The sequence below is a fragment of the Anopheles funestus genome, chromosome 3RL (genome assembly GCF_943734845.2).
Source record: "Anopheles funestus chromosome 3RL, idAnoFuneDA-416_04, whole genome shotgun sequence".
NCBI classification, from domain to species: Eukaryota; Metazoa; Arthropoda; class Insecta; order Diptera; family Culicidae; genus Anopheles; species Anopheles funestus.
The window spans coordinates 83,681,238-83,694,382 of NC_064599.1; the positions used below are offsets into that span (position 1 = coordinate 83,681,238).

The 13,145-nt window shown below is 38.5% G+C and overlaps 1 protein-coding gene across 20 annotated transcripts in view; it reads right to left on the minus strand.

Moving 5' to 3' along the window:
- Positions 1–1,637: 1,637 nt before the first annotated feature.
- Positions 1,638–13,145, minus strand: part of LOC125767431 (solute carrier family 12 member 4) — a 115,058-nt gene continuing 103,550 nt past the window's right edge. For 18 of the 20 annotated variants that reach the window (XM_049434015.1, XM_049434016.1, XM_049434014.1 and 15 more), the window contains 7 exons: positions 12,884–13,099; positions 10,315–10,422; positions 9,403–9,462; positions 8,130–8,261; positions 7,851–8,008; positions 7,614–7,753; positions 1,638–7,242 (listed from right to left, as the gene is read on the minus strand). In XM_049434015.1, the coding sequence (XP_049289972.1) occupies positions 7,151–7,242; positions 7,614–7,753; positions 7,851–8,008; positions 8,130–8,261; positions 9,403–9,462; positions 10,315–10,422; positions 12,884–13,099 (906 nt within the window). In that variant the 3' untranslated portion in view covers positions 1,638–7,150. The remainder of the gene's footprint in view (positions 7,243–7,613; positions 7,754–7,850; positions 8,009–8,129; positions 8,262–9,402; positions 9,463–10,314; positions 10,423–12,883; positions 13,100–13,145) is intronic. The other 2 variants (XM_049434024.1, XM_049434018.1) reach the window with 1 other exon arrangement.

The following is a 13,145-nucleotide window of genomic DNA, read 5'->3' on the forward strand; positions in this document are numbered from 1 at the left end:
GTTAATAAATATAGAAATAATAGTATATCAATCCATATTATTATATCAACAACAACAAAGTGCGTGCTAGGCTGGTATTCGTTTTTCCCATCTTCCTTTTAAAATAAATATATCTGATTCTATGCTTTGTCCTTTGCATTTTCCATCGCTCTCGCTCTTTCTCTTTTGCTTTCGTTCCCCAAGTTCCTCCAGCAATTGTTCACCATTTTGCACCCATCTTATGAGTTATGAGGAGAATTTGGTTTAGCATAACTTTGTCCAATCTTTCCTGGGAGTAAGCAATAAGTACGTGGCCCAGCGTGTCACGTTACCATGTCTATGTTTGTATTTGTTTTTGTTTTAAATATAGAATTTTCTATCAATTTTTCTCAAGTTAGACTCGATAATGATAACAATTGTACAACTACTCTCATGTGGTTTGTGTATGTGATTCTTTAGTGAAGGTCTTCGCTTTGCATTTTAGCTCAGGTTTTATTTCAAGTTTGATTACCGGCTTCTAGTTCTCTGGGATGAATTTCAAGTGGGAGAAAAACAAAACCAATCCATCCCGGGAGCATAATTAATAAGTCTTTAAGAAACATTAAAAAACGTGCAAGTAGAAGAAAGTAATAGTACGAACATATTCACACATTTATTCATCCTTCCTAGTAAAGACCTTGTTCGATGACGTTTCTTTTTGTCTTTTGGCAATATGGGGGTCGCATTTGCTATTAAACTGCACTCGCTACACTACGCAATGCAAAATGTATGTTGCATCTAAACCGGTAGCTACAACGGTACAACATACAGTTGTATGCATTTTCTCTCCCTCCTGGTAGAATGTGATTGTGTATAGCCAAATGCTTTTATTTCTTTGCCGCTCGGAGTTTTTCTTCATTTCCTTGTGTTTCAATAGCGAAATCGTTCCACCGGCGTAAGAAGTTGTATCTATTAGAAAAGCGTGCCAACATTTATGTGGTTGGTGTAAATGAGTCGCAGAAACCGAGTTACAAAATCGGCAGTGATTTGGCCACAACATTTAACTAGACGTGCGCGACAACCGAGCTACTGTGCGAAAAACGTAGTGATGCATGTGTTTTTTTAAAAAAAGTAAACAAGTAAACAAATATGCAAAAATATTTTGCAAAATATGAAAGTGTTGTAACACGCAAAGCAAGTTACCAAAAATTTTGCACAAAAGGAAAAACAAAACCAAAAAACAGCAAATAAGATGAAGGCTCCTGTAACGCCGGGATGCTTACTAGTGTGAACATCCCCATCCCGGTTATCTACCATTGCTACTAACTGTGTTTCAGGGCGCGTACGCACGTATGAGCATACTGAGTGTTCTGTCATTAAGTTTCATTTGCTGGTGTTTTTGCTTCACATTCACATTAACGTTTTGTTTTTTTTCATTCTTACTTTTGTTATATGCCCATGCGTATGTCGTCGCGTTCTAAAACCTACTACTATAATTTGACTTTATCATTTTCACCATTTTCTTACGTTTTTTGTTTTTTGTATGTTGTGTTGTGCACTATTTTGCCAGACAATTAGTTACTTCGTTCAGTTAGACGATGTACCTTGTTTTTATTTTGCTGCTATTGTGAAGATCTAACTGTTTCTTTCATTTTGTTTGTATCCTTCTTTTTATGTCTTTCGTCCGTTCGTTTGTTTGCTTGTTTGCAAGGGTAAAGTACTAATACTACCATCGACGTTGTTTGATTTCCTTCTAAACACATCCCATCAATTGTTGTGACTTTTCTTATCTTGTTTTGCTTTTTCAATTTTGATTAACATGCCATTTCATTAGACCATTACTTCCGTTTTCTGCATACATCTTTTGCAACCCATCGCTCAACGTTTTATCAATGATTTATTGCTTTAAGAGATTTCATACAGTTTCTTTTAATATGTTTTTCGTGTTGTTTTGTGTCTGTGTATGGATGTGTGGGAAGTTTAGAGCGGTCGGGTGATGCCAAGGAATGGGTTTACTAGCACGAATTACAAATGTTTTACGCGTGTATGTTTTTTTTTCATCTATCAATAAAAGTGGACATTTTGATTGTGATTATGAGAAAGATGCCAATGGGTTTGTTATCTTATGGTTGTTAAAATCCGGGATACACCTGTTAGGTGACAGTGTTTGATAAGTAGCTTCTTTTTTGTTATTTATAAATGTATCCTCCATTGTGTGTATTTTCATTTTTCGTTTTCATATTTGGTTAAGGATGTGTTCATAAAAAAGAGAGAAAGAGAAAGAGCAGTTTTGTTTGATTAAGTGCTTAGAGGTTTAGTAAGGATGAACGTTAAATAGTAGCCATTGACTTTATGATTGTTGTCGAGCGCTGTTGCCCGGGCAACAGCAGCTGTTACAAGTACGTAGTTCCGTTACAAGTAGGGTGATAAATGAAAAGAAACACAAGAAATAACGATACAATTCGCAAATTCGAGTGTAATATACTCTCGAAATGGTAGAGAAGTGTGGGTGTGCAGTGGTGTTTGTGTGTAGGAGTAATCGACTACCTGGACCGACTGTTTATTTTCCCACACTTTCCCGCGTTTCCGTCTGTTTGCATTTATGTGCGTGTATGTGTGTCGATGAGTGTTATGTTTTTTCTTATAATTTTCTTCTTCTTTTTATTGTTTTTCTTTTTCTTTCTTTTTTGCATATATTGGCTAAGTGTTATGCTGAAATGGATAGACTCTAGACACATTAACCTATAATATTAAATAGCACTTCTTCACCGCACTAAACCGACCTAGACGAGATCGATCTTTTCTATTTTCTGTTTGTTTACTCAGTTACAATCTAAGCTATCGAGTTTCTTGGTTATGTATGTTTGTTTTTGTTTTGCTTTCAATGTTGTCTTCTTACTTTCAGTTTTTCTTCTTCCCTAATCAAACCGTAGTTTGTTTTCTGTTCGGTTTTGGTTGTCGGAGTGCATCTCTCTCTTTCCAGACTGCTAGACTTTATAATTTGATTTAAACGTTTGTTCTTTTGTTTCACAGTAAATGAGCTATAACTTTTCCCTCCATCAAATTCGCGCACCGTAAAGGTGTCCTGTTGGGTTGAGAACTTAATCGCTTCTCTTGTATATTTTGCCAACTGCTTTAAACACTTATTCCTCTCTCTATTTTGCCCCTGGCATTGCACATTTGTTGTATTTCATCCATCGGTTGTAATACTGGCCTGCATTCTCAACCCTTTTTGCGAACACCTTTGCACGCACGTTTGTGGTAGAATAGTTTGGATTTTGTTAATTTTTGTCCCACCTCGTTTTTCTAGTTTTACTTTTCTTTTGTTTTTTTTTGTCTTTCTTATCTTTAACTATACACGCTTCGTTTTGTTTTCCTTTGTTAGCTATATATCTTTCGCTTTACTTTTGTCTTGTTTCTACATCTGTCGAGAAGCGAACAGAGAAAGAGAGGGAGGATAAAATTTACTACTACTTGACTAGTATTAATGTAAACAGTTACAATTATCTAAAAATGAGTGTGCATGTGTTCTAACCTTTGCAGATTTTCATTCTTCTTGTGTTTATGTTCGTGTGTTTGCTTTTTTTCGTTACTTTTTTTTACTTTCTAAACGCACAACGTTATTACTTCCGTTACTAGGATTTCCTTACTTCCTATGTATTAGATAAAGGTTATTTTCGTCGCTTTTCTTCGCTTACGTTGAGTTCGCACCTGGCCCTTTACACGATCTTATCGTTTTTCCTTCTTTGTCCTTCTTTGTCTAACACAAGGATTGTCCGTGATGATCAAAGGTTCATCAACATGTCCGTAACTCCTTGCACTACAAACCATTCAAAATCCGTCCAACTGGCTCGCTCGCTTTGCCCGTTCTCGCTCCGAAAATGAACCTATGCAATAAAATTATGTTAATTTCATGAGTGTGTCCTTGCTTTTCCTACCACTGTCGCACGATCGATACAATCGCACAACAGGTTGGAATAAGTTTTTTTTTTTGGTTGGTTTATATTTAATTTTAGAAGTAATCAATTTCATAGGTTATAATCTACTACGGTACAGGTATAGGACTAATGCCACGTACGCTAGTGCTTGCTTTCATATGGAGCTAACTAAATCTAACTATTTTACTCATAGGATTTACCAAAACGGAAATTCTAGCTGAATATAAAATCAAATTTAAAAGTAAAGAAATTAAATCAACTTTGAAGTAGCGGTTGTACCATTAAAAAGAAAACAAATGGAGATAACTGTTGGAAAATACAGTAAACAAGAAATTAAATATAAAGGAAAGATATTTTGATGAAATAATGAAAGCACAAAAGAAACGAAAATCGATTTAATTCAAATCAGTTGCACGTGCCCACTTCGATTTACTACGATTATTCATTAATCACTTCTAATTGTTTGCTTATCTTATTTAATGTACGTTTTGCCATTTCGCTTCACCAGTAATCCTAGATGCACGATTTCTGTATATCTTTATATGTATATATATGAAAGATTAAGAAGTTTTGACTTGTTTTTGTATATTATTGTTGTTCTGCTGTGTTGTTCTGTTCTCTTCTTTTCCCTTTAGGTTCCCTTCTGTTCTTCTGTTTTGTTGTATGTTCTTAGCTTCAAAGATGCATACGCCGATTCGACGGAAACTAGTCGACCTTTACGGCTACTTACGACTAAATTTTTAGTTTATCATTATAATTATTTGTTGTTGTTTTTTTTTGTTGTAATAATAATAACATATTCGCAAACTTGGTAAATGTTAAATTGTAATGTTTTCGCCGCTAATAACCCACCGCACGGCATTTCGGGTGGTGGTGGGGAATTTGGCTTTTTGTTTTGCTTCTTCAATCGTTTTCGCACACATTTCTTTGTTTGTTTGTTTGTTTTTTTTGTGCTTCCATTTGATTTGGTATACAACAAATGGAGACAAGAAAAATCAACTTAAAAACACAGTCTTAAATATGTTAATATCATTTCTTTGTTTTGTTGTTTGTTTGTAAATGTCCTCTATGAATGTATTTGCGCAAGATACTGTACGCACGCGATTTGCACAGAAGTTGAACATCTGCGTTTGTAATCAGGCGTGTATGTTTGTTGTCTTAATTTTTGAATGATTTTTTTCCGGTTTTAGTAATATTTTCGGCGTTGTGTTACATTAGTGTCTAATTTCTAATATTTCTACTGTAGAGATTGCATTTCAACGTGTTTTTTTTATTTTTGCCATTTGTCCATGAGGGTGCGTGTCCGTGAGAAGATGTTTACTTCGTACTAATTGTTTGTAAATGTGTTTCCACGTGGGTTTTTGTATGTAGGCCGAGGAATTTTGTATTATTCGCTCACCGACTAAATCCGTTTTCAGTTATTGGTGTAGTAGCTTTAGGTGTGCCCTTAACAACAGCAAATCCGCGAGAAGAAAGCAAACGAATTGTAAAATTGTAAGAAACAAATTAAATAAAAAAAAATCACATACTTACCTGGAATTAGAATGTATACAAAAAAAAAAAACAAATTAAAGCATAGTTTCTTTCAAATGAAATGAAAAAAAAAGATAACAAAACAATAAGCTCTTAAATCGGTACATCAAATCAGCCAGCGATCACTGCTGCGATACAATCTATCCGTATAACTCATCTTCGATGAAACAGAATAAAACACAGCAAGTACTACTTAATGTTAATAACAAAAGACTAAACAACATAAAACTTAAAACAAAATCCACCCAGGGAGTTGCTGATAGTTCTGTTTTGTGGGATGCTGCGAGGCCTCATTCGCATTCCGTATCTCCCGGGGGTCTACATGCCGTTGTTCGAGTCTCAAAGTCTTTGTATTTTGGTATCGGCGTTGATAATATTATCTTAGCATCTGCATGTGTGTGTGTATGTGTTGTATGTGTTTGTTTGTTCTTCCTTTTCTCTTTCTGTTTCCGCTTCCGCAATTGTAGTTGCAGTTTTGGTTCGAGTTAAACAGACTATAGGCACGTAAGAGTTCTACTATACTGCAACATTAGGTTCAGGTGGACAGACAGCACAACGCAAAAAGTCTTCTGTTTCTGCTGCCGTGCGCGGAAAACATTTCATCGACGGTACTTAATGGGATGTTGTTGTCTATTGTGTGGGGGTTTGTTTTGTTCATTCTCAGGATACCTCGCATGAGGCATCATTGCGCGAGAGCTATTCCGTCGTTGGGAAATGTTTCGTTTCACCCATTGCTAAAACAGTTAAACGCGTTAAACTTATCACATCGAATCCCGGTAAACCTATCCGCTCGGTTTATAGAAAGGAGATGAGTGGGGAGAGGAGGCTAGGGGGCTAGATGACAGAGGGAGAGAGAGTGGGGTAAACGAAGGAATGGAGGTCTTATTCTCCTGTAGGACTATATGTCATGTGACAGTCGGCGCATGTGCGGTCGGATTTTGGGGTTTGTACTTTGTACTGGGCACAGCACATTACACCGAGGCACTCGTTTCGAGATGCGCCAATAAATGTTTCCGTAACGATGTAACTAAGGTACGTCCAAAAACACCCGGGGGAAAAATTGAAGAGGGAAAACTGGAAAATAATTAACCGAAACCGAAAGGACAACAAACAATCGAACAGGTTGTCTTCGTTTTCGTAACAGTTCTTTCGGTGGTTTGAATGCCGATGTTTCATTTCTTTTTCCTTTTTCCCCTTTTACGACTAAAGGTTCAACGCTAATACAAAAAAAAATCGAATTCGTTTCCTATAATCGAATCCTGCTGTAATAACATTTAGGGGACAGTTTAACAGATTTCTCACGATCGGTACTAAAGGTATCGTTTCAATACTTCGCAACCGAACGTATGACACTTAGAACATTTGTTTTGTTTTGATTTTAATACTACGGTTTCTATTCGAAAAGCTAGCTTCAAACTGGCCCCCGTTTCGAGCGTAGTGGGCCTTCGGTTTGATCGAGCTGTTTGTTTGTTTGTGTTTGGTTCGAGTGCTGCTCCATGTGTATCTGTAGAGGGAAGAAACGTTTGCATCCTTACAGCTAGAGGACGTGATGGCGATCCGCGCACAGTGAAAGGATGAGTGTGTAATATCGGTTTCCGCAAGCGCACTCGTTGTCATCGTCGTCGAGGAAAGCGGATGTGGAAAACTAGACGAAGCAGTTTTGCCTGACGAGATGAGCGGATGCGATCGATGTGGTGTTTTTTGTTTCTGCTGACTTCAATTTAAGAGTAGATCGTAATGACTTCTCGACCACCGCCTCGCACCATCAGCACTCGCTCGAGACCTTCGGTAAGGACCTCCAAGAATTCCATATCTATAGTTTTTGGGTTAAGGAAACATACTGGAAAATGAATGATGTCACAATTCGTTTAAATGATGATAAACTAATTCAGTTGCGGGGCCGCCTAGAACCCCGCCGGGCAGGAGGGGCTGGATGAACGGAAATGTGTATAAATGTTGATAGCAGAAGAAAATCATTCTTCCACCCACGGCACACTCGCCAAAACGATGGTATTGGAAAGGGGCCTCTATTTCTTAGAAGGCTAAAACAAGTTTGCATCAAAGCTCAAGGAAATTGCCTTCCTGGTCAGTAGTTACGATGAGAAAATGAATAGTTGGGAGTAATAAAATTGTACAACATGGTGGAATGGAAATTAAGTACGAAAAACATTTGCAAAAGGATACAGTTGCTTTCCCGCTCCATGTACGTTTCCTTCGGTGGGCCGGGTAGATTGAGTATGATCAGTTGAGCATCGTGTGATTTGTTCACTATAACCTCGTTCAGTTTCACAGCCGTGTGCATTCTTCTGACGTTGCCCTCATCCCTGTGTGGAACAATGACCAATCGTATGCAGGAATGTATTATCAGTCAGGTATGGCCAACTGTGGTCAAATCGGAGCTTATGAAGCCCGTTTACTTACGGCTTGAAGGCAGACTTCACATCGTCGGCCACCTTCGTCGCATCGCCACCGCCCTTCTTGTCCTTGATGGGCGAGATAGACACATTGTTGGCAAGTTTATCGGCACCTGCCGCATCCTTGTCGTTCTCGGTGGTGTCCTTGTCCTTTTCGGATTCAGTCTTGGTGATAGGAGAGAGACAGAGAGAGAGAGAGAGGAAGAAAAAAAGGCGCAAAAGCACAAAGGATCACGATTAGTGCTATGTCGAGATCAAAACGTCGCAAACAGGTGCTGCTGCTTACCTCATTCTTTTCCTCCCGGTCGGCTTCATCGTTTCCGGATTCTTTGTTTTCCGATGGATCAGCGAATCGAACCTTGGACGCGGTCTTGGTATTGTTATCATTGTGATGGTGATGGTCAACGATGGCTTGCACCTGTGGTGCGTTTATTTTTATTTTCCCACAAACGGAAGATAATTGTAAGGCAAAACCGAAAAAAGGTAAAAAAAGCAAAAGAGGTATTAGTTAAATGTTAGAACTACTTCGGCAAATGGGAAGAAATTGCAATTAAACCAGAACAAAACTGCAAATAGTAAAACATTTCTAAACCAAGGATCGTTTGTTAGTACCAATGTTTTACATCACATTTTACTTGGTTGGTTCCGATTCGAAGTTACATGACAAAAAAAACAAACGATCAATAGTCCAGAACATAGAGGGTTTCATAGTTACATTAATTAAAAACAATTGGAAAACATGACAAATTACATACATACACGATAAGTACACACGCATACAAACACACGCAACGCAACTAGAAAAAGGATTAGCACACGATTTTATGCTGATGTGGATTAACTGTTTGCATTTAGCTGCAATCATCAGAAACATGAGTGAATAAATGATTGTGATGATGCGGCTCATTTAGAGCTTTTTGTATGTGTGTATGCGCGTGGCTGTATATTTGTGGGTAAGTGCAAAATGGAATGATAAATCATCAGGATGGAAAAATACATCAAATGATTATTGATAAATGTGATGATCAAGTTTTCCGTTTGTACATAATTTATTCAACATTAAATGAACACACTGACCATTGGTGTGTGTAACATTTGCAGTGTACAAGAGTATTTTTTTTACACAAAAAGGCTTTTGCTAAACGACATGAACCTATTATATGAAACGTTTCATATGAGCTATTAATCCAGATTGAAGGAAAAATGGGGAAAATATGCAGTTTTGAATGGTAGTTGCAAGAAAAAACTGGATGAATAATGCAAGCAGTGTGGCACATGAGTTGATGAGGAGATGAGATGAATGTGAGACGAACTGATTTTCTAGCGATGGAAAATATGAATAAACATGACAGTAACGCTATAAGCAAGAGGTAAAAGTAAAACATTAATAAAAGAGACCAATCGTTTAAGTATAGACAGCTAAAAACAAGACTAGTCAGCGACAGTAGCACAAAACAACAATAGCAAACTGCTGCATGGTAACATCAAGGCAATAAACAAAAGGGGAAGAAAAGAAACACAATTGCTATCATCATCTGCATCACGCTCATCGTCATTACCAGCGGTGTTCGATCCTCTCCGTTAGCAGTGGCCTGAGAGAACTCCACCATATTATCCACCTTTTTTTTTCATTATTGTTTGTTTGTTTTTTCAAATATGTATATAAGTGTGTGTGTGTGTAAAATGGTGTTTGTTTGTTCAGTGTAAAGGGTTTTGTTTGAGTTTGAGTTGTTGCGTTCAAAGTAGATCGTGTTCGGTATCGATAACGGACAAAAGGCGTAAACAGTAGAGGGTTTTGTTTTTGTTTTTCCCCCCGAAAAACCCGGAAGGAAAATGTTTCAATTTAGTCAATGGTGGTTTTTTTGGGGTTGCGTTGCGATTTTATCGATCCATTGCGGTTATAATGGTAGAATAATGGAGTGGTAAGAAAGAGAGAAGAAAAACAGAATTTGGTTTAGTTTCCAGTTGGCCACCGTGAAGCAGTTGCATGCGAAAGGCGTATCGTTTGGCTAGCAGCTATATTGGAGGTATTTTTCTTTTTGCCCGGGGTGGTTTTTTTTCAACACAAATACACTAATCCACCCAACTGGTTTTGGCACATTATAATAATTTCACCCAATTTACTTATGAACCACCAGGCGTCTCCATCGGATGAAACCGTTCGGGTTTGTGAGCACGGGCAACATTCGTTCTCTCTCATAACGATTGCCTTCAAGCAGCATGAACATCTTGTTCAATGTTGTAACACTCTATAAACTTGTTTCAGTTCTTTACAAACTGCATACAGGTTTTCGGCACATCTCAGCCACCCACTACGGCGCATGGGTCACGTACGGCGTTTTATTCGAGCGTAAAGTAGTAAGCAGTTGAACCCCGATTTTTTCTCGCATCGATTTCCGCCACCGATTTCGTAATGTTGCCAACACCAACAAAATTTATAAAAAAACGGAAAAGTAGACCGCGATACTTACCACGTTCTCCTTTTCCCGTTTGTTCAATCGAAGTTTTCTCAGCATCTGGTTGCGCTGCTCCATCATAAGCGTCCGCTCGTAGGTGTACGCCGAGATATCGCTATCCATCTGTATGGGGTAGAAAGAAGGAACAAAGAAAACAGCGATGAAAATCGAGTCAAATCAGCTCAATTTGCCAACAGCTGATGCTGGCGCCATGGTGGAATTTGCTTGTGTGGAGGAAAATGTATATAATTTGCAATATTCACATAACATTGCGAGACGTTTGAGGAACGAAATAGTGCCCGAAATGGATATCGATGCATGAATTGAAATGGAAACAAATTTCATATCATTTTGAACGTTTGGCGAATTATGTGAAAGGGAATGTTGAAGTACTGGAAGCATCCTGCGGGTGTGAAATCTGTCGGAAAGGTACGTTCGGGCTATGTGCTTGTGTTAAAAGCTTTTCAACGCATCCGTGCAAATATGTGCAAAACGTGAGCAAATTTTAACACGTCATCGGTCCATCGTACTGTTTGAAAGACGCAGGTTTGTTAGATCGTAAATGAAAGTTTATGATTTTTTGAATAAGTCAATTTTTTGTACTGTTCGATAAATAAATAAATAAGAGCGCTAGTTTCAAAAAAGGGACAGAGTTTATTGTAATTTAATTTAATTGGTTTAATTGGTAATGAATTTTCTTTTAGTAACTACGCTTTCATATCGAATCAACTTCCTAATTTTCTAAGTTAATCCCATTACATTCGTTTCGTTCATTTACTGAACATAGTACGTGCTGTGCTCTCAATGCTCGACGTGTTAATATTTTCTACACTGTGAGAATTCTATTCGTTGATTAGAAGCGGGATCAAAAAGAGCTTACAAACGGAAAAGGATGAAAAGAAAAGGAATAGCATGGCAGGGATTGCAGCTAATACAGCATTTTCTATTAATGTAGTAAAATGATGGGTATTACCAAAACCATTTCATAATTAATTTTGATGTAAAGATGGGGTTTTCCAACTAAAAAAAAACATCAAAACGATCTGAAGTTTTCTCCATGAATGAAATGAAAATGAATCCCACATGAAGGTCAACATCAGCCTAAGAATAAATTTGAAACTCGTGACCCATACCCGTGGCAAATGCAGCATCGCATCCGAAATGATACCGGGACGATGATTTACGACAGGTGAAGCATAATTTATGAAAACATGCTTTGTAGAAATGTACTAGGTTTATCGATGCAAAACACATCCTGGGTGGGTATAGAATAAAAATGGTTCTCCGTTCAAAAACGCTAAGGATCGCCTAACCAACCACCCTGACCGAATGAATACGGCCGGGCTCGTTTTAATCGCTCATTCAGCATCGGGCAACAGAGATGTGAACGAGCACAGAAGGTCCGAAATAGGTTATGGAAATGGTTTTGGGATAGTGGCTGTACAAGGTGTGCGAAGAGAGCTGATACACAGGGTCACGTACGTGAGTAAATACAAAAGAGTGAAACAAATAAATTATCTTTAAACAACGTTCGCAGTCAACCCTGCCCCGGTAGACGTAGAACGGTCGTTGGTTTGGAATCGATTGAAGAAGGGTAAAAAAAAGGAAAAAATCTAGTGAGAGAAAAAACAGCTTTTCCCTAGCTGGCCAATGCTGTACAGCATCGCGTTGGCAACAAACATCACAGCTTTAATGGCAGCAAGGGCAGGAAGGAAAAGAAAAAGTACGGAGCAGCAAAGTTTCAACGGGCATGTTTGGCGATGTGTATTTACAAAATGAAAGGAAAACGAAACGGGAACGTCTGCATCCATTGTGTGCTGGATGGGATCGTACACAATGAGAAAACATGTACTATACACCAAGAAACCCCGAACGGGACGAGCATGTGCGTGTGTGGGAGACGAAGAGCAGAAAATAATAACACAAACACGCTGTGCGCGAGGAGAAATCTTTCTAGCAGCAAAACAAACAACGGTTTTGGATGCAAAAAGTCTTGCAAGCTGTATATCCTTTTCGGCCGGATGGGTAAAACAGGGTAGTGAAGATGTTGGGCTAAAGGGTTCAGAAGGTGACGTTTGCAGCAATCGGAATCGGAAAGCGCCGTAAAATATAAAGACATAAAACGTTTAAAGCGCGCCATTTTATAATGAAGCCGTTCGGTTGCGAGGGGCAGGGGAATGCGCGGCCAGGGATTTGATTGCTTCGACTAGAAAAACCACCACTTTCGGTCGATGAATCCATTTGAATGATGTGTGAAGAATACGGTACGGAACGGTTTGCGCCTGATGGAGTGGCAACTAAATTGAAAACCGAAATAGACAAGCATTGTTTCTGGAGCTGAAAGGCGCTATCTTTGTGAAAATGTGTTTATGATGTGTAGCAGATGTGATGGACTTTAAAGATCAAGCTGTTAATTATTTCAGCTACAATGGTAGGATTTTCTAGCAGAAATCCCGTTCACAATTGATATCAGCTACAGAGTATGGCTTGTTCATACCCTTACCTCGATAATAAGTAGTAACAAGTGCATCTCTTAGATTCCCGATCGTAGATTTCCTACACATCAATTACTACTTCTACTTACCATTTCGACGACTTCCACTTCCGCCTCGATACGCAGATGGTACAAGAACATCTTGAGATCCTTCTTTATTTGGATAGAGTTGTCTTCCATCTGAGCGACGGTAAAGATACGCATCTTGCAGTTCTTCCACGAGCGATGTTGTTTCAGCAGGAACGGCAACAGCATCAGCAGACCACCATCGTGCACAATCCACCAGATATCGATGTTTCCAGCAATCTGCTCAAACAGTTCAAGCAAAAATAAGGCATTAAGCTGACGGTAG